At 43.6% G+C, this 21,993-nt stretch overlaps 1 protein-coding gene across 1 annotated transcript; it reads left to right on the forward strand.

The window, feature by feature from the left end:
• Positions 1-107: 107 nt before the first annotated feature.
• On the forward strand, positions 108-21,476 carry ATXN3 (ataxin 3). Its single transcript, XM_066607540.1, has 11 exons — positions 108-203; positions 1,696-1,860; positions 2,820-2,864; positions 5,488-5,573; positions 6,816-6,882; positions 9,259-9,346; positions 13,706-13,835; positions 14,194-14,363; positions 15,177-15,300; positions 16,588-16,646; positions 19,592-21,476. The coding sequence occupies exons 1-11, from the start codon at positions 180-182 to the stop codon at positions 19,681-19,683; spliced, it is 1,050 nt and encodes a 349-aa protein (XP_066463637.1). The 5' UTR covers positions 108-179; the 3' UTR covers positions 19,684-21,476.
• The last annotated feature ends 517 nt before the right edge of the window (positions 21,477-21,993 follow it).

Raw genomic sequence — 21,993 nt, forward strand, 5'->3', positions numbered from 1 at the left:
GGTTGCTGGAATTGCTGATCAGGGCAGAAAAGGGGTGGAAAAAGTTAATATGCCACCTGATCAGCGAAGGGCAGACCCTGACACGTGATCTGACTCTTCGTGCACGATTGGCCAGAACGTTACCGGCACTTCCGTGACGTAAGCAGGAGGGGTGTGGCCGGCAGCTGAGACAAATAAACATGGAGGTTATCTTTCATGAGAAAGTAAGTTAGCGGGTGTATGCAGCGCCGGGTGCGGGCAGCGGGGCGGAGGGATACAGCCGGAGAGCTGGGACTTACAGCGGAGCTCTCTTCCTGGCTCAGACTAGTGATCTCAGTGGGAGCCGGGAGCAGCAGGAACCACCTGAGGAGGGAGAGGAGCCTCGTTATACCGGAGACCTCTCAGCTGTCCATGGTGTTCTAGTACAGCAGAAGTGTGAGGTCATTGTCATGTAACTAGTGCTATTATACAGGGGACGTGTGACATCACCGCAGTCTATAGTGCTATCATACAGGGGACGTGTGACATCACCGCCGTCTATAGTGCTATCATACAGGGGACGTGTGACATCACCGCCGTCTATAGTGCTATCATACAGGGGACGTGTGACATCACCGCCGTCTATAGTGCTATCATACAGGGGACGTGTGACATCACCGCCGTCTATAGTGCTATCATACAGGGGACGTGTGACATCACCGCCGTCTATAGTGCTATCATACAGGGGACGTGTGACATCACCGCCGTCTATAGTGCTATCATACAGGGGACGTGTGACATCACCGCCGTCTATAGTGCTATCATACAGGGGACATAGTAACATAGTTCGTTAGGCTGAATGAAGACAATGTCAATCTAGTCCAGCCTGTCTATCTTCCTGTGTTGATTCAGAGGAAGGCAAAAAACCCCAAGGGCAGAAGCCAGATAGCCCTTTTGGGGAAAAAAATTCCTTCCCGACTCCCTAATGGCAATCAGACTGTTCCCTGGATCAACCCCTAAATGGTGTGACATCACCACTGTGTATAGTGCTATCATAAAGGGGACGTGTGACATCACCACTGTGTATAGTGCTATCATACAGGGGACGTGTGACATCACCGCCGTCTATAGTGCTATCATACAGGGGACGTGTGACATCACCGCCGTCTATAGTGCTATCATACAGGGGACGTGTGACATCACCGCCGTCTATAGTGCTATCATACAGGGGACGTGTGACATCACCGCCGTCTATAGTGCTATCATACAGGGGACGTGTGACATCACCGCCGTCTATAGTGCTATCATACAGGGGACGTGTGACATCACCGCCGTGTATAGTGCTATCATACAGGAGACGTGTGACATCACCGCCGTGTATAGTGCTATCATACAGGGGACGTGTGACATCACCGCTGTGTATAGTGCTATCATAAAGGGGACATGTGACAACACCGCCGTGTATGTTGCTATCATAAAGGGGACGTGTGACATCACCGCCGTCTATAGTGCTATCATACAGGGGACGTGTGACATCACCGCTGTGTATAGTGCTATCATACAGGGGACATGTGACAACACCGCCGTGTATGTTGCTATCATAAAGGGGACGTGTGACATGACCGCCGTGTATAGTGTTATGATACAGGAGATGACATCACTGCGGTGTATAGTGTTGTTAAATATGCAGTTCCGCTGACTGACCCCCTCTGATGTGACCCCTCTCATGTTTTCCAGCAAGAGGGCTCCCTTTGTGCCCAGCATTGCCTCAATAACCTGCTGCAGGGGGAGTACTTCAGCCCGGTGGAGTTGTCATCCATCGCTTTGCAGTTAGATGAGCAGGAACGGATGAGAATGGCGGAGGGCGGCATGTCCACCACCGAGTACAGAACCTTCGTGCAGGTAGGGACTTCATCCCCTGTAGAAAACTAATGGGGGTCCCCCGGATTGGCTTCCTTCCTCATGCAGGCGGTGCTTTATCCTTGTTGTACAAGGCATCTATATGGTTGCATGTCGCTGTCAGCACCCCACTGGTCACCATATGAACTAGTGTGGAGGAGCTTTGGTTTTTGTTAGTGAATGGAAATATTTTGTTTACAACCAGAGACTGTAAACATGTCCAGACCAACTCCTCACAGCTGAAGGTATGTTACATTGTATCAGTATTGAGAATTCCATATTATCCACAACAGCAAGTTAATAGCAAATCTCTTGCCTGTGCTGGACTGATAACGGTTACCTGCAATGATACATTGTAACAAGCCCTCAGATGTATGGACTACGGTAGGATGAATTCCAAGCTCTGAATATAAACAGGAATGTTTCCATTCCTTTACAGCAAACATGTGCAGAGGAACAACAAAATAGATTAGAAACTTGCAGAGCTCTCCCTTCTGTAAGGCCGCCTGCAGACGGGCGGGTCGGATCCGGCGGCGAGAATTCTCGCCGCGGGACCCGACCCGAGCGCCTGCAGGGAGGAGCGCGTACTCACCCGCGCCCGGCGGCCCCGGCTCTTTCATGTGCCGGCTGACGGGCAGCCGGCGCATGCGCACACCGGAGCCGGCGGCTGGGTGAGTGACGTTTCTGTGTGAGGCTCTGCGAGCCCCGCACAGAAATAGGACATGCCGCGGTTTGTTTGCCGCGTGACATTTCGCGCGGCCGTCTGCATAGGAGTGCATATTTTAATGCACTCCTATGCAGGCTTTCAGTGGCGGAAATCCCGCGGGAAATCCCGCCATGGGATTTCCGCCCGTGTGCAGGCGGCCTAACCCTGAATTGGTCTTTGCAGTATGTGATGAGGGCTCCAAGAACTTGCTGTCTAGATGATTACTGTTACTCATTACTTCTTTTCCTTATTGCAGCAGCCATCTGGAAACATGGATGACAGTGGCTTCTTCTCCATTCAGGTGAGTCTTGTTGAAAGGGTCGTACCTAAAGATCACAGGGCCCAATGTGTCTAAACGGGCTGGTGTTGGGGACCTTCTTACTAGATACCACCTGGTGGTCCCTGAGAGCCATACAGGAAGCAGCAGCGAGCATCCAGACGGCATGAACATGGGTCTCCATAGCATACTGGTGATAGGCTCAAATCTATGTCCAGGCTGTTCGGCCAGGAAATAGTGATTATATTGAAGAACAAGACAGATTTCTAAGACTACTATCACATATAGAGAGTCACGGCGAAATCGCAACCACACTTATACCATTTACTATGGGCGAGGGGAATGGAGCTATTGGAGAAGATGCTACATGTAGGAAATGTGATAATCACATGCAATTTCTGTTCACCATATGGACACATGGGGGAAAATTTATTAAGAGTAACGTCTCAAGCGCAGGTCTTAACATGATTCTTGTTGCATCTCGATACATCCATTGTCTCTCTGACAGCTATTAGCGGCAGTTTCTGATGTAAATTAAACCTAAGTCTGTTGGGCTGCAGTGGCCATATCCTCTCCTGACAAGCCAGGCCCACATTTTGGAAAACTGGCATGAGCAGACTAAAAGTAAAAAAGCTGCAAAGTTTTGTGCAAATAAGGTTTGTGCCAAAATTTGAGATACTTTTGTGGCATTTTTTATTATACATTTCCCCCCATTTTTATAAGTTGTGTAGTTTAGGCCATAGATGTTTATAAGATCACATCACTGTTAACCTTAGTGACCCCCCCACCCCCCCCCCCAATACGCCTGTTTACAGCGGTCACTAATGGGCTTTAAACCTGTACATGCATAGTAGTAATAATATTTATTTATATAGCGCTAGAATATTCCGCAGTGCTTACCAAATGGGGTAGAACAGATACAAGAACCAAACGTACAAAAACTACTGTCACATGTAGTAATCGATTGATGGAAACAGTAGGGGGTGGGGTGGCTTGGCTGGCTACTGATAGCCAGGCTACTTCTGTAACTGACAGGAATTGAAAAACCTCAGATCCTTGCAGTTTAACCTCTTACATGCTACTACAATTAATAGCAATTACTGCATGTAAGCAGATGACAGGAGAAGGGGGCTCCTCCTGTCACTCATCAGCACCCCGCAATGCAATTGCAAGGCACCATTGGGTTCTCATGGTAGCCTGAGACACAGAGGCCTGACAAAGGACTCTGTGTCTGCCATGCAACATGGCCTATTAGACCCTGCCTCCTGCAGAGTCTAATAGGCTGCTGTCCTAGGCTTTGTAGAATGCACTACATAAGTAATGCACTGTACTATCCCATCAATTGAACAATCACACCTTGAGGGATTGAAATATAGCAAAGTTCAATAAAAAAAAAATCCTCCCTTGGTGAACGCCATAAAAATAATTTTAAAAAGTAAACCAGAATTGCTAATTTTCTTTTGTTTGGCTCCCCAAAAGCGCAATAAAAGCAATTCAAAAGTCATATGTATGAATAAAAGCTGCAACTCCTTCCCTGAAAAAAAATGAGACCTGACAAAATAAAAAGGTTAAGGGTGTTAGAATGCAGGTTCAATTGTTCTTCTTTAAAAATTTGGTGTTTTTTTTTGTTTTTTTTTCTTTGCTAAAATATTAAAAGTTAAAAACATCTATACAAACTTGATATCGCAGTAATCATACTGATACAGATAAGACAATGTATCATGTTATTTCTACCGAATGGTGACCGCCGTGAAAACAAAACGTCAAAATTGCTGTGGAATTATTTCATCTTCTCTTCCCAATCCACCAAAAATGTAACAAAGGTTATACAACACATTATATATACCCCAGAGTGGTGCCATTAAAAATAAAACTCATCCCTTATATGGCGATGTCAAAATATTATGTCTCTTGTAATGAGACTATGAAAATCACTTGGTTCTTAAGGCTCAAAATAGGCTTGTCACTGAGGGGGGTAATGCGTATAGTCTGACCTCTGGTTTTGGAACGTAAAGTACACATTTACCTCCAAAGCTGCACTCCCTATTTTATTGTGGATTCACTGTGTACGTACATTGCATATCTTGTACTAATCCTGAGTTTCTCCTGCACTATGCTCCAGAGCTGTACTCACTTTTCTGCTGGTGGAGTCACTGTGTACATACATTACTTATCCTGTACGAATCCTGAGTTACATCCTGTATTATACTCCAGAGCTGAACTCACTATTCTGCTGGTGGAGTCACTGTGTACATACATGACATTACTTATCCTGTATTTATAAATAGAATAGCGAGTGTAGCTCTGAAGTATATTACAGGCTGAAGCTCAGAATCAGTATAGGAAAACTTTTCACTCCACCAGAAGAATAGTGAGTGCAGCTCTGGAGTATAATACAGAATGTAACTCAGGATCAGTACAGGATAAGTAATGTCATGTGATTTACAGTGTATGTTATAAATGGTCCTCAAAGATTATTTAACTATAATCACTAGAAGCAGAAAGATGGTGAATTCACCAGCAACTGAATATATTGTATAATTACATTTCTTTTTAAGAATCGTAAGTTTCATTTTGTTGATATGTACCGCAGAGCTTCGCTCATACACAATGCAGTGATGCATTTCTTGCTTTGTTCTTTCCATAGGTTATAAGTGACGCACTAAGAGTCTGGGGGCTAGAACTAATTCTCTTCAACAGTCCTGAGTATCAGATCCTCGGCATAGATCCTATGTAAGACTCCATATTTAGCTTTGGGCTACATGGCGACTTAGTTGCACTGCTAAAATCGCAACAAATGATAGTGAATGCGGTCACGCTGAAGTGTTGTAGGTTTGGAGTAATGCCAACTGTTGTATCGAGGTAACTTGTAAGATGCAACGTGAACGCATTCACTATCAGTAGTTGTGATTTTGTGGCGTGACATTGTAATCTTACAGGGGTTATCCAGATAGCGGCCGCTGGGATATATCCGGGTCAGAGAAAAAGCACTGCTTCAACTCCAGTGTAGCGGATGGCGCAGGGAATTACAAGCACAGCTTTCATCGAAATCAATAGGAGTTGTGCTTCTACAGTGTTTCCCCCAAAATAAGACTGTCTTGTATTAATTTATGCCTCAAAAGAGGCACAGGGTCTTATTTTTGGAGGATGTCTTATACTTACCTAGCAGGTGCCATCCGGCTCCCTCCTGCTGGTCTTCGGGACTATGGTGCTCTTGCTTCAGTCCGCAGTAGTCAACTGAACATTGCTTCATCGTAACGGAGTTCATAAACCCCGCCTCCAGCAATCGATGGCTTGATTGGTTGAGCTGCTGTACTCAAGAACCAATCAGAGCCATCAAATTGAATGGCTGTGATTGGCTCAGCCACAGCGCGCGAGAACCAATCAGAACCATCGCTTTCCTAGAGACGGGGTTTATGAACTCTGTTACCAGGAAGCGATGTTTTGTCGGCTGCTAAGGGCTTGAGCAAGAGTGCCATAGCTCCAGAGACAAGCGGGAGGGACCCGGACGGCGCCTGCTAGGTAAGTATTGCATATTTTTTTTGTTTTTTTGAATGTTGTGTAGCTAGGGCTTATTTCAAGCCCCACCCCTTTCCCCCTGAAAATCAGGACAGGGCTTATTTTCAGGGTAAGTCCTACTTTTGAGGAAACACGGTAATTGCAGGCTGGGTCCCATTGATTTCAGTGAGAGCTGCGCTTGCAATTACGGGCGCTGGACGCTACACTGCAGTTGGAGCAGTGCTTCCGCTTTGACCCTGAAGTATCCCGGCGGCCACTTACCCCTGTAAGTCTCGTGGCCACAAGACACTGTGTAGCCCTAGCCTTGAACCAGATGTTATTTACTTGATGTTTAGAAGCTTCTGCTGAATGACTGAAGTCTGCTGCTGACACAGGGTGATTGTGATAATTGGGGTATAATTTATCTAAGAATCATGGGTTTTACGTATTTGTTTTTTTTCCTTAATTTATTTTCAGAAATGAACGAGCCTTTATTTGTAACTATAAGGAGCATTGGTTTACTGTGCGGAAGTTAGGGAAACAGGTATGTTGCAGTTTGGATGGAACTGAATACAGGAAATGGCCTGGAATACTTGAGGGTGTATAAATGTTTTGTCAATGAAACCTAATCGTGAAAAGCGAAATCGCCATGTCATATAAATCTTGCTTCTATCTGGCAGCATTTTCCTATTTTATGAATGTAGCCTGCAGTGTAAAGAATGGAGGTTTTCATTCTGGCTCTTATGGCTATCTGCAGTCTGATGTATATATGGAGAATGTCTATTCCAATGCTACTTTTTTTTTTTTTTTTTTTCAAAGGACCTGTCATCTCTCCTGATATATTTGTTTTAGTAAATACTTGTGCTGTCCCTCTGATAATCCTCCCTAGGTGTAACCAGCTGGGGGGGGGAGGGGGGGGGGGTAGAGACAATCTGCCGGTGTTCAATCAGTACGGGAATTGGTAGGGACATGGCGCTTTAACAAGGGGAATTGTAACACTCAGTTGTTAATTAATGCATTTCTGCAAGGAATTACAAAGAAACAGAAGAACTGAGTACTAAAACATGAACCAGGATTGTTTAATGGGGATTACAACTAATTACTAAAGCAGCCCTATCAGGGATGCGGAGAGATCCTCTTTAATTGGATGGCAAAATAAATTGGACTGTATGATGTAGCAGGACAAGTCTGCCTAGTCGGTGACAGATCTGTCATATTGGTGTTATATACTATATAGAGATGTCATTTATTTCTTATATTTACATAGTGACATATTCCACAGCGTCGTATGCGGATTATTCTTACTCTTCGTCATATTATGGGGCAAGACTATTGCAGACCACATATGGATGACGAACCCAGAGACCTTTTATTTGCTAAAGAGTCTTACTGTAATTGGTCCCCTTACAAATATCCAGTGTATATAGTCAGCTTGCGACCCTGAAATACGGATGTGTAGGAAACTGCTGATATGTATGTCAGCAGATGGTGGCAGTACTATAAATACCTTGTACACGTTCCCTTTGGCATCTTTATGGCTGGCCTATTTGAGGTATAATCAACCAACCAATCTTTTCATCCCTTCATTGCAAAAGTCACAACTTTTCTTTTTTTTTTCGCCAGCTCAGCAGCTTGAGAGCTTCTTTTTTGATGGACAAGTTGTATTTTTCATCCCAATTTTTGGGGGCATTATTAATGTATTGAATATCTTTATTAATGTTTAGGGGAGGTTTTGTAGCCCATGTTTCCCTATGGAGCCTTCCTCTCTGCTGTATCGCATGAAAATGTGGTTTTCTAGTGGTGCGATGCAACTTTTACAGTAGGAAATCCTACTGTCAGAGCCCTAATATAAGCCCTGGCTGCAGGAAAAAATAAGAAAATGCACATACATCACCTTAGAAGCGCTGTCTAACGCTGCTGCAGCTTTCTCTCGGTCCCCAGCACCGTTTCTCGTCATCTCTTCTGGCCGGGTATTGAAAAATCCCCGCCTCCTGTAAGCACTGGCTGTGATTGGCTAAGCGTCAGCCAATCACAGGCAGCACTTCCAGGAGGCAGGGATTTTTCAATCCCCGGGCAGAAGAGAAGATCAGTGCCAGGGACTCATGGAGAAGATGCGGCTGGGCTGACAGTGCTTTTAAGGTGATGTATGTGTGTTTTTGTTTTATTTATTTATTCTTTTCCAGCTTTAGCTTATTTTCGGGGAAGGGATTATATTTCAAAGCTCCCCTGATAATCCTTGCATTTGGTGCTACAAAGTCGCGGTATCACCGCAAGAAACCGTAGAGATATCGCACCTACCAGCGAAGTGATATCGCTGCGATTTTTCTTGCAGCGATGCCGTGCCGCCCGCGTGAACGAGGCCTAATAAATATATATTTATTTTCCCATAACAAGGAGTAAAGGTGGCGTTGAGTTTTTTTTTTTTTCTTCCCTAAATTTAACTTTTTTCAGTTTTTAGTTCCACTAGGGGACTTCAACTTCACTTAATAGTTCGTAAGACCCTGCCAGAGACCGTTGCTAAGCCTCTGGCTGCAATAGTAACCTGCCTCCCTGCCCATAATTATGTTGCGCGGGGCCAGTGTGTTATACAGGGAGCTCCTTTCCACTGTGAACTACTCCTATGACTTGCATTGACTTTTTGGAATCCAAGGGGTTAAACTATCTGAATCTGAGCTATTTCCTATCCCAGCAGTTAGAGCAGGAGCACCGGTTGTCATCAGACTGCTGAGCTCCCACCGATGCCCACTGTGGCACACCCATGCTGGGCTTCCAATGCAGCGCCGTAAAAAAGGTGCATGCATCAGAATAATGCCTGTTCATGTCCAATGCAATATGACGTATTGGCTTTCACTCACGGGGTAATATGATCATTGTGTTTATTTTTATATTTTTTTTTATAATTGGTTTTTCAATTTTGCAGTGGTTCAACTTGAATTCCCTGCTGACAGGCCCAGAGCTCATATCAGACACCTACCTTGCACTCTTCTTAGCTCAGCTGCAACAGGAAGGTAACACTTCATATTGTTTTTACTTCTCTATTTAAAATAATTGACATCTGAAATAACCGGAAGTTGAACGGATGCCCAACTATAAATCTATGTAAGAGTCATCGTACCCTGAGCATTGAGTCCAGGCTTTCCCTAACACATCAGAAATGATTTTCTTCCTGTCCTGGTGTAGAGCAGCAGGGTGGCGGTGGTCCCTGGTGCATGCTGTGCGTAACCTCAGGAGGTGGCAGACTATCTCCCATGGCCCAGTATTTAGCAGCAGAGTTTCTCTTGACCCAATATCTCTGTTTCCTTTAAAAAAAAAAAAGTGACTACAATAATCTGCCCTAAATTCTGATCATTAAAGGGGCCGTCAGAGTTCTGAAAAAATATCCTACGTCTCCGAATACGAATTGTAGAGATAGCCGGACAGTAAATATCATTGCAGAATTGTATTTTTTATACCAGTATCCAATTTATGTGAACGCATTTTCCATTCTCTTTACTTCCTAAGCTGAGCATGGCTGTAATTTCAGTAAAAAGAAAAATGTTTGGTACCGTGTTAGCCAGTAGAGCAAAATGTGACCGTTCTCCATAAGAGAAATACCTTTTAAATGGCTAACAAAAAGACATGATGTTCTTGTGAACTTTTGAAATTACTTAGGGTTTTTCTTCAGGCTTAATGAAATGGATCCTAAGAAGTGTGTGTGTGTATATATATATATATATATATATGTGTGTGTGTGAAAAGGCGTGCGATTAAAAACCACTTGAAACAATACCAGAAAAGGTGGGCTAGAGGAGTAAATACTTAGTCAACTGATAAAGATGTGAAAGTTTTATGGTCTCTAATTTGGTGTTAGGCAGTCACCAGGCCTGTAAGTTATCTCTGCTATAGATTTCTCATATTCTCCACTGATGCATGAACCCATTTGCGATGTTTATTCCTGTTTTGAGAGGGTCAAAGATGGTTTTAAACTTGTACTCCCAAATTCTTCTATGACTTTGAGATTTGAAGTTTCATTTTAATAACAGAACTCTGCAGTGGCATGGAGGAATATTTCAGGAGGCTAAGACTGAAAGAGTTCTTCCATGACCAAGACTAGACAGGACTCAAGCACTCAAACACAGGAGAAACTAGAGGCCAAGAAGAAATCTGATTGATCAACCCTTCCTGGTCGCAATTCTACTTTGCATAAATATATAGACTCCTTCATACATGTGGTGCAATCTACTGGACAAGCAGAAAAAGGAAGCATTTTATGTCAATATTCGGGAAAGAAGGGCCATCCATGCACTCAAAAACGACAACAAGAAGATCACCATTAAGCCTGCAGATAAAGGTACTATAGTCTTCATGAATATACCAGACTACATATAAACTGACACACACCAGGTACTACACCAAACTGGATCCAGACCCAACTCAAAAATATGCAAGGGATTTGAGAAGGGTCATCTGGAGTCTCTGTGGATTCCACAAAACTGTTGGACTTTATACCCTGGGGTTGGTGTATTCTACATGCTTCCGAAACTATCCAGTTATCTCAGGTGTTGGAACCCTCACTTAAAGGGGTTGTCCCGCGAAAGCAAGTGGGGTTATACACTTCTGTATGGCCATATTAATGCACTTTGTAATGTACATTGTGCATTAATTATGAGCCATACAGAAGTTATTCACTTACCTGTTCCGTTGCTAGCGTCCTCGTCTCCATGGTGCCGTCTAATTTTCAGCGTCTAATCGCCCGATTAGACGCGCTTGCGCAGTCCGGTCTTCTGCTTTTCTCAATGGGGCCGCTCGTGCCGGAGAGCGGCTCCTCGTAGCTCCGCCCCGTCACGTGCCGATTCCAGCCAATCAGGAGGCTGGAATCGGCAATGGACCGCACAGAAGAGCTGCGGTTAACCGAGGGAGAAGATCCCGGCGGCCATCTTCACCAGGTAAGTAAGAAGTCACCGGAGCGCGGGGATTCAGGTAAGCACTCTCCGGTTTTTATTTTTAACCCCTGCATCGGGTTTGTCTCGCGCCGAACGGGGGGGCTATTGAAAAAAAAAAAAACACCCGTTTCGGCGCGGGACAACCCCTTTAAGGAATCTCAGGATGGGAAGAAGGGGTCCTCAAACCACTGGTTAGAAACACAACCAGCTACTTGCAAGACACCACTGAGCTACTGAACAAACTGTCAATCATAGGTTCCCTTCCCCATTGGTGCCATCCTGGCCACCCTGGATGTGGAATCCTTGTATTCTAACATCCCACACAAAGATGTACTGACCGCCTGAGGCCAAAGGTGGTGTCTCTGAATCGGTGTTACAACTCAGAAGATTCATCCTCCCACACAACTATTTCTCCTTTGGCAAAGAGATATTTCTGAAACAGCTGTTGGCAGTAAAATGGCACCACAGTATGCCAAACTTTTCATGGCAAAACTAGAAAGTGACTTTCTGGCCTTCTGCTCCATCAAACTATTGGCCTACTTCTGCTACATTGATGACATCATAATCATCTGGACCAACTCCGGACAAGAACTAATAAAATTCCATGGATCCCACTAGAAAAATTTTAAACAACTCAATACAGACATCCCTATACTAAAAACCTATTAATTGGCCCACATACCTCAGATGGGACAGTTCCCATCCTAAACGCATCAAAAATTCCATTGTCTACAGGCAGGCCATCAGATACAACCTGATGTGCTCCAACCCAACAGACAGAGAGGAACATCTATACCATCTTAAAAGGACATTTTTAAATGAGGACTACCATCCCACCTCAATTGATGACCAAATCACCAGAGCCACCAGGATACCCAGAAATCAACTACTCCAATACACAGAGAAGGAAGAAAACAGTCGTGAAACTCGTGTTGACCTACAATCCGCAGCTAGAGGTACTAAGGAAAATCGCAAAGAAACTCCATCATACCGTACACAAAGATGACTGAAAACCATATTCCCGGACCCTCCGCTTCTGTGTTACAGGAAACCTCCTAATTTGAGCAACTATATAATCAGGAGTGCATTGCCCTCTGACACAAAAAGGAACTTATCGCTGTAATGTAAGGAGCTGTAAGACCTGCTCACATGTACTGACTGCGGACAGGATACGGATCCCCAACACACAGCAGGACTATAAGATCCCGGGGACATTCACATGTTCCACGTCTGATGTGGTGTACCTGATCCGGTGCAGTAAATGTCCTGTTGGGGGTCTTTATGTTGGGGAAACATGGCGAAGACTGAAAGCGAGGATGAGATCGCATCGCCACACAATTAAAGAAAGAAAGACAGAATTACCTGTAGCTGAGCATTTTTCTAGTCACGGACACAACATAGAACATATGAAAGTTATTATATTAAAATACAACTTCAAATCTCAGCATCATAGAAGAATTTGGGAGTACAAGTTCATAACCATCTTTGACACTCTCAAGACAGGAATAAACCTTCTAAGTGGGTTCATGCACAAGTGGAGAACATGAGAAATCTATAACAAATAACCCACAGGCCTGGTGATCTTATCAGTAGACCTTTTAAGTATTTACTCCTCTACTCATCCTGTTCTGGTATTGTTTAAAGTGCAAATTAATCACACCATATCTGTGCCTTTTTCGTGTATATGTATATGTGTGTATGCATATATATATATATATATATATATATATATTATTTATTCAATTCCACTAAGCCTGAAGAAAAACCCTAAGTAGGTTTGAGAGCTTGCTATAATATCATCATGTCTTTTTTTAGCCATTAAAAGGTATCATGTCTACGAGATCATTTGTTTTCTTTTACTGAGAACAATGTAATTTCAGTGACACACTGAAAACCGTGTTTCCCATTCTGTCCCAACTCTGCCTCATCTCCATGTGTGCAGTTTTAGGTATATACACTGAAAGACTTTGCTGACAACTGCACATGCATCAGACTCGCCCTGTCCCATGCACGGCAAGGGATTGTTGGCATGCCTTATATAGAATTTGGTGTCCCAGCTACTGCAGCACAACCGCTGTGGATCCATAAGATAGCTTTGCTCTATGGTCCCATGTGATTGTGGCAGTAGCAATACAGAGGTGTATTAGTGCAATGTATGTGACGTCACATTCACCAATAGGAACCAGTGGCGGCAGGATCACATGATGGCGGTAGGATTCTAGTCTCAGAGGTAAAATCAGAAATGTAAGTGAATTTAAAAGTGACTTATAAAAGGTTCATTACTGAAAGAAACAGTTCTTGGAATAACATGGCCACTGACCATGGTGAGCAATCTGTGTCTCTCACATCATACAGCCTTATGTGACAACGCCCGGTAGTCTGGTAGATGACAAGGACATGACGTGTGGAATGAATCGCTTACGTTCATTGCAAACCCTTTTCTAGGTTACTCCATATTTGTGGTAAAAGGAGATCTACCTGACTGTGAAGCTGACCAGATCCTACAGATGATTCGGGTGCAGCAAACGCAGCGGCCGCGGCTCATAGGAGAAGATGCAGCACTGAGAGACCAAAGGTAGCGCAAGCTGTATCCAGCCACAGCAAAAGTTATCATAATATTACTGGAATCATTGTGACGATGCAAGACATGCCTGGACAGTAGTCCAAATCGCCACATGGGTAGCCCAGTGTTAAGATAAAGCATAGCTAGCTACTGATGTCTGTGTGAGAATTGGCCAAAAAGTAAGGGTGATACTGACCTCTTCTGACTATTCGGGTCATATCATGTTAAAGGTCTTCACGATGGAGCCTGTACATGCCTGGGATGATCCAGTGACGTGTTTGTCAATGCCCATCTGTGTGGAGTCTTTAGCATTAGAGCAGTTAGTAGATTTTGGTCAAAATTGCTAAACTAATTTGTAATTCTTGTCTAGCTCACAAAGGAGTGTTCCCGGCGTGGAGAGTTCACAGTTGTACGATGGATCCCCCATGATGGACGAGGATGAAGAGAACTTACAGAGGGCACTTGCGCTCAGTAGGCAGCAGATAGACATGGAGGATGAGGAGGCAGATCTCCGCAGAGCGATACAACTTAGTATGACAGGTACTGTACAACAGTGGGGTTTCAGTGACACCGATCAGAGTTCTATGACCTTATATTAGACTTTGTGTTTCTATTCATTGTCGTTTTGAAGATCTCTGCTTCCTGTCAGTGAAAGGAAATCTCTGTCTGACTTAAAGCTTAAGAAAGTTGAGGGCTGTTACAAGTGTGTCCAGTCTAGACTATACAAACCTCTTGCTTGTCCTCATTTTGTTACAATGTATCAGGTTGATCCATTTAACCTGCACAGGAGTCCAGGCTGTTTAGCTCACAGAGGACTGTCTAGATTGAACACAAACCTCAGCTGTAAGAGATACAAGATCCCATGAATTTGAGGCATTTACTGTTACTCTCATGTGTTTGGAGACCTATCCATGGTTCCCCTGCCTCTGACACTAAGGCCTCATTTCCACGGGCGGATCAGATTACACATGCGAGAGACCGCAGTGGAATACAACCCTGCTCATGGCCGGATTCCACATGCGAGAGGCCGCAGCGGAATCTGACCCTGCTCATGGCTGAGGACACTGCGGGTGTTCTACTTACCTCTCCAGGTATTCATTTTCTTCACATGGAAGTTGTTCGTGTGGGATCCATAGTGAAATAAAGCATGCTGCGTTTTGTTTGTTTTTCTTTTTTTTTTTTTTTCCCCCAGACCAAAAAGTCTGCAAATCAAATCCGCATGCTTTATTTCACCTGCAGACGCCCATGTATCCCTATGGGTGCCTTGATTTGTGGATCTTCCGCAATTCAGAACCGCCGGTGGACATTGGGCTTAATTCTCCATCCACATACTACATATGTGTTTACTTGCAGGAGGACATCGCAGCGAATACACAGAAACCTCACCACCCAGTGTGCCACAGACATCAGGGACCTCTAAACAAGAATCACTCACACAGGAAGAACTGCGCCAAAGAAGACAGATGTATTTTGAAAAGTAACGAATCACATTTATTTTATCTCCTGTTATATCACAGAGTATCATGTATGTATTCATCGCCTTGAACATATGCCGAGTTAACTGCACCATGTCGGACCATTAACTCCATTAATTTGAACTGTTTCACATTACATCTGTGTACCTCTTTCTATCACTATTATGAAGCTGAATTTTAGTATTTGGCTTCTATTTGTACTGTTCTCTTGTGATCATGTGACACTTTAAATGCCCTTGTGGTCATGAGACTTTGTCACATGACTGCTGCGACAGCAGCCGCTGCTTTGTCTATGGCTCTTAAATTTTCCTCTGGCTTACACTGTGTAATGAACAAGCCAAGTGAAGGTGCTGAAATGCGTAGCTTAATAAAGGATATTTTTCAACTTCCAACTCCTGTCCAGTTCCCTTCTTCCTCAAGGCTTTGCATATCTCCTAGTTAAGAATCCTGGCAGCTTAATGCGAAAGCAGATTGATGACACTGTACATGCATAGTCTCACCTCACACAGGGTTATTGAATGCAGTTCAGAAAAACATAAATGGTATCATCCAAGAAAACAAGTGTGATTGTGAATCATTTTGCTAGCCAACGCTTTGAATTCTATTTTGTGGTTTACATACTGTTTAGAATTAATTCTGTTTGTAAATACATTACTTATCCTGTACTGATCCTGAGTTACATCCTGTATTATACTCCAGAGCTGCACTCACTATTCTGCAGGTGGAATCACTGTGTACATACATTACATTACTTATCCTGTACTGATCCTGAGTTACATTCTGTATTATACTCCAGAGCTGCTCTCACTATTCTGCTGCTGAAGTCACTGTGTACATACATTACTTGTCCTGTGATTTTTGAGTTACATCTTCTTACACTTCAGAGCTGCAGTTGCAATTCAGCTGAATTGTATTAAAAAATGGCCGCAGTCTTGTGGACAGACGCCCTCTAAAAACGTAGCTGTTCTATAATGGCCTACAATACAGTAGAGCTGTTTTTTCTACATCAGATAACTCTACAGTATTTGGTATAAAGAAGACCTTTCCCAGAAATGAATACTGGGAGTTTCCAGCTCAGAAGCCTGCAGAATAGTGACTGTAGCTCTGGAGTATGACCTAAGTTGAAGTTTGCGGTGTTGAAAGGTGAACATACAGTAAATGGAACAAATTATTGAAAATGTTCACTGACTTCAGTAATGCAAGTAACCTATCATATCTATGTGGTTGTATTTTGTACTTAATTTCTCCCAATAAACTGTAATTCTCACCAATAAAATTCTCTCTTTTAGACAGCAGCAGATAAAACCTGAACAGTGCTGTGATGTGAACAATGCAACAACAGATGCAGGTAACTCGTTAAGTTGTACCAAGTCAGTGTTGGCTCTGTATGATTATTGGAAATGGTGTGAGGTTTCATATCAGTTAGTACTGCATGTGTAAGACTATTTACATACATGGGCTGCATTCCCAGTGATGTCACTGCTGCTCTTTAGCAAATCTATAGGCTGCATTCTCAGGGATGTCACTGCTGCTCTCTAGCAAATGGATAGGCTGCATTCTCAGGGATGTCACCGCTGCTCTCTAGCAAATGGATAGGCTGCATTCCAAGTGATGTCAATGCTGCTCTCTAGCAAATGGATAGGCTGCATTCTCACTGATGTCACTGCTGCTCTCCAGTGAATGGATAGGCTGCATTCTCACTGATGTCAGCGCTGCTTTCTAGCAAATGGATAAGTTGCATTCTCAGTGATGTCACTGCTGCTTTCTAGGAAAATGACATGCTTAATTTTAGATTTCTGCTTATACGCCCATTGATTAAAAAAAATAAAGAACCCAGATATGTACTTGATTACAGTTGTGGTCTGATTAGACTCTGGGTCTCACCCCACAGGCCGAAAAAGTGCTTCTCATGTTGACATATACATTCACTGAAAAAGCCAAAAATCTATGTAGATCGCAGCATGGGAAGGGTTCACAGAGGGAGCGCGCTCCCTCTGTGAAGTTGCTGGGCTCTCGTGATATAATCGCAGAGAGCCCGGCTGGTTGCCATGGCAACAGAACGCCAGATACTGGCGTCCTTTATTGCCAGATCCTGTGATCGCTGTATAAGCGATAAGGCATTTCAAGACAATAGTCCTGCAATGCCTTATCACAGCAATCATCAGCCCCAGAGGGACACAAATAGTGTTAAATAAAAAAAAGTAATAAAAATGTACAAAAAAGAAAACTAAAAAAATGTAAAAAAAAACCCTTTTTTGTGTGCTTTTTCTCATATTGGCATAAAAAAAGGTAAAAAAAAATTAAAATCCTACATATTTGGTATTGTCGCGTCCGTAACGAAGTGTACAATAAGTTGCACTTGCTTTTGATTCTGCACGGAAAAAAAGCGTTAAAAAAAAATGCTTGCAAAATGCAAATCTTTAGCGTTTTGCCTCCCTAAAAACGCAATAGAAGTGACCAAAAAAGCCATATGTACCCAAAATGGTACCAATAAAAACTACAACTCGTCTCGCAAAAAATACGCTGTCACAGAGCTCTGTACATAGAAAAATAAAAAAGTTACAGGACTTTGAATGCAGCGATTTAGAAAAAAAAAAAAGATTTTATTGCAAAAAGTGGAAAAACCTAAAAAAAAGTAAGAATTTTGGTATCTTTGTAATCGTACCGGCCTACCGAAAAAATGGATTGTGTCTAAAGATGAGCGAGTATTCTCTTTTCTCTAGAGCGGGCAGGTACTTGCTAAGGACAATGCTCGCTCGAGCAATTGCCCTTGGCGAGTATGCTCGCTCATCACTACTTGTGTCATTTATGCTGCATGATTAACGCTGTGAAAAAAAAAAAATCTATGGCAGAATTGATGCGTTTTCTCTCCCTGTTATCATAAAAAAAATAATAAAAGTTTTACAATATAGTCAATGTACCCAAAAATGGCACCATCAAAAACTACAGTTCGCCACGCAAAAAAACAAGCCCTTATACAGCCGCGTTGACAGAAAAGTAAAAAAGTTATGACTTTTGAAAAATGGAGCTGAAAATCCCCCCAAAATCGTTGCGTCCTTAAGCCCAAAATGGGCCATGTCCTTAAAGGGTTAACTATATTAAAATCACAGAGGTGAGAGATAAAACCAAGACATTCACTGAAAAAGCCCAAAATGCAATACCTGATGGGCTGCAAAGCAGGCACAGTCGCCACTGGCACAAATGACATATAAAAAGGCTCTCAGAGGCTGCTTTTGTATAGTGTACCTTTCGTTGAGAGATCGTTCACCACTAGACGCCTCTAAGACATTTCGCCCAGTTAACAGAGTTTGAGAAGGGCACATAATTGTAATGAGAAAAGCAGGATGGTCGTTTTGACAGATTGCCCACCATCTAGACTGTTCGGACCAAGCTGTTAGGAGGTGCTGGGAGCATTGGTTCGGTGAGGGTGCACACACACAGTGAATAGGCTCCGAACGGTCCTGACCGACCACCTACCAAGAGGATCATGCGATCCGCTGACAAGCATGAGCAGATCCAACAGTTGCATTGTCCACCATTCAGACACAGGTGGCACCTTCATTACGGAACCTTTGCGAGCCGACAATGGTCATGTTCGAGTATGGAGGCCTCATGGTGAGCGCTTCAATCCTGCCTTAGCTATGGAGCAACATACCAACCCAACTGCTGGTGTGATCATCTAGGCAGCCATTGTATATGAATGTCTGTCACCCCTATAAGTGATATGAGGGACACAAACCGCTCTGTGACATGCAGGAAATCCTGCGGCCAAATGTGTTACCGTTGCCACTCCTGGCAGGGCTTCCAACAGGCATTTTTCATGATATTTGCCCATACATAGCAAGCGGTTTCCCAGGAATGCCTTTGATAGGTTGCCACACTTATGGTCGGCGTAGTCAGCAGATTTATCATTGATCGTGCATTTATGGGACCTGCTGAGATCCCAGCTTCGGCAGCCTGCAAGCGTGCAGAATCTAGAAGCCCATTTGCAACATCTGTGGGCTAATATGCTGCAGGATAACATACGGAGCTGGATGCTTCGATGGCCGACTGTATACCATCATGGTTCTAGGCTTGAGGTGGCCCAACAGGGAGGGGGGTACTAGACTCTCCTATTGTAATCGCTTATGTACATCATCATTACATTCACACATAGAAAGTTTAGTTTGCTTCTGACAACTCCTTTGTGGTGCAGTGTACTCTGCCCAGTCTTAACCTTCCGTAGGCTTCTCTTATGTTGCATACGTCATGTTGGGTGATGGTATTGTTGGAATAACTTTCATTCTTCTGCAGAATCTGGAATGAGTGAAGAGGACATGCTCAGAGCTGCCATGAAAATGTCTCTGGATACGGGTGGGACCAAGCCTGAGGAGCAGGATCAATGACCACTGGGCTGCGGCCTGTCCACTGTAAACTGTGCTGTATGACTGCGCGCTCGTCATGCTGATGGCAAGGATGTACATACTGAATATATTGTCTGGACAGGCGTCAGCATTGGATATATTTGATGCTTTTATGAATGTCTTTTTAAACGTGTCCGTGTGTGTACATTATTCTTTTTTTCTTCACTACCGGAGCCGGATTGTGTTCCGCAGCCGCTCCTCCTGTTTTTCTCATTCTGAAAGACTGAATGTCACATGACCAAAGTGCACAACCCTTCCCCCTCGAAAATGGCCATAGCCGTAATCTTTTGCCCCACAACTGACAAACTTTGTCCTTTTTTTAAAGGGTTTCATGAAACCACAACCAAGACTGGGTGCAACGTCTGTGTATTCACCCTGTGCTGGCTACAAGGGGGGCCACTGGTGCAGGGACAGGAGACCATGCCCGGACGAGCCCCCTCCTCCGTCGTCTGCCCTATGATCAGGGTAGGGAGTATTTAAGAAAGTTGCAGCCTAACCCAGTTTCTTTTTATTAAAAGGGTTTGCCAGTTTTTTTCTGACACGGTTATTTCCTCATTGCCCCCAATTGCCTCAGTCCATGCACTAAACTGAAGCAGTGCTATATAATCGCATGATGGTGAAGGGGAATCATAGTGTAGGCACTGCTGAGGGTATCTGGAGATGTCCCTATTAAAGCAGGGGTCCCCAACTCCAGACCTTAGGGACCAGAAACAGGTCATGTTTTTAGGATATCCCATGGTAAGAACACCTGTGACAATGTCTGAGGCAGTGACCATAGTGACATCAGGATTTCCTCAGTAATGCACAGGTGAAGACCTGACCTATTGGGGGTCATGGGGACTGGAGTTGGGGAACACTGATTTAAAGCATGCCTAGGATTAGAAAAAGATGGCTGCTTTCATTCATCAACAGTGCTACACTTTTCCACAGGTTGTATTGCAACTTAACCCTATTCATGTCAATAGAGCTGAGCTGCAATACCAGGCACAACCTATAGGCAGGTGTGGCACTGTTTCTGGAAGAAAACTGCCATGTTTTCTTAATTTGATGCTTTTTTTTCAGTAATTTTCATCGCTGCTGTGTTGCAGTCTGGGTCTTCTTTTTTTTTTCTTTTTTTTTTTTTTTTGCAATTTATCCACATAACTTAATTTTATTTTTTTTTGCATTGCTCCCACTGATTTTTATTTTTTGACTCTGATCACTCTGCCCACTACTTGGCTTCATTTATTTTAAAGGTTTTTCTGACATATAGAAAACTTGGGCGCTATACTCACCAGCTGAACACAACACTACCACTGGGCTTTATATGTGCCTGTATACCCAAGGAACTACTGCAGCCGATCACTGGTGTTAGTGATCACCTGCCATATACAGCTGTGGCCAGTGATTGGCTCTGTTTGTCACATGGTTACATCACTGCTTCAGCCATATAAACAAAGCCCAGTGGAGAAAACTTGGGCTGCAGTACTGGATCAAATCTGTGAGCATAGCTTTTCTTTTTTGTTTTACGTTTCCTAAATTTACCCCCATTTTTTTTTCTTTTTCTATCCAACAATCCCCACAAGTCTATGGCCGCTATAAACCATGCATTCCTCATTTGTGACCAATCTATGCCAGGACCATGTGCTCACACGCAGCGGTCCCTTCCCTGGTTATGGTGCTGTATTCACCCCAAACACACTTTGCTTGTAGAGTTGTATTTTTTTTCTTCATTTGGAATTATCTTAAAGAGCACTCTACATAAAATAAAGAGCTAAATTTTATCTTTTCACTAATATGAGATGGTAGCTTTTGTGGATAAAGCTGGAAGGGATTTTTGAGGGTGGACTTTGTGATTGGTCAGCCTCCAGTGGATTAGAGAATCACATACAGCAGCTCCATAAAGTATTAATGGTATGTTCTAGTCAAAAACCTTTTTGCTTCCTTTTTATGCAGTGAATATGTTAAAGGGGTTGTTCAGTTGCAAATTATTGATCTGCCTATCTTTAGGGTAAGTCATCAATAGTAGATGGGCAAGAGTCCACGCCAGCATGCTTGTGCACTGAGCTAATTTGTGCAGAAAGCTTACAGCTCTGTTTTTCTTGTAGGGACCAGACTTGGTAATGCAGGCCAAGTTCCCATTCATTTTGATGGGAACTTGGCCTACAATACTAAGCCTGGCCATTACAGTAAGAACGGAGCTGTCTGCTTGCTGCAGAATTCAGTTCAGCGCATGAGTGCATTGGTGCAGCGAACAGCTGATCCACAGTGGGCCTGGGCAACGAACCCCCACTAATCTACTATTGATGACTT

The sequence above is a fragment of the Eleutherodactylus coqui genome, chromosome 6 (genome assembly GCF_035609145.1).
Source record: "Eleutherodactylus coqui strain aEleCoq1 chromosome 6, aEleCoq1.hap1, whole genome shotgun sequence".
Taxonomy (NCBI): Eukaryota; Metazoa; Chordata; class Amphibia; order Anura; family Eleutherodactylidae; genus Eleutherodactylus; species Eleutherodactylus coqui.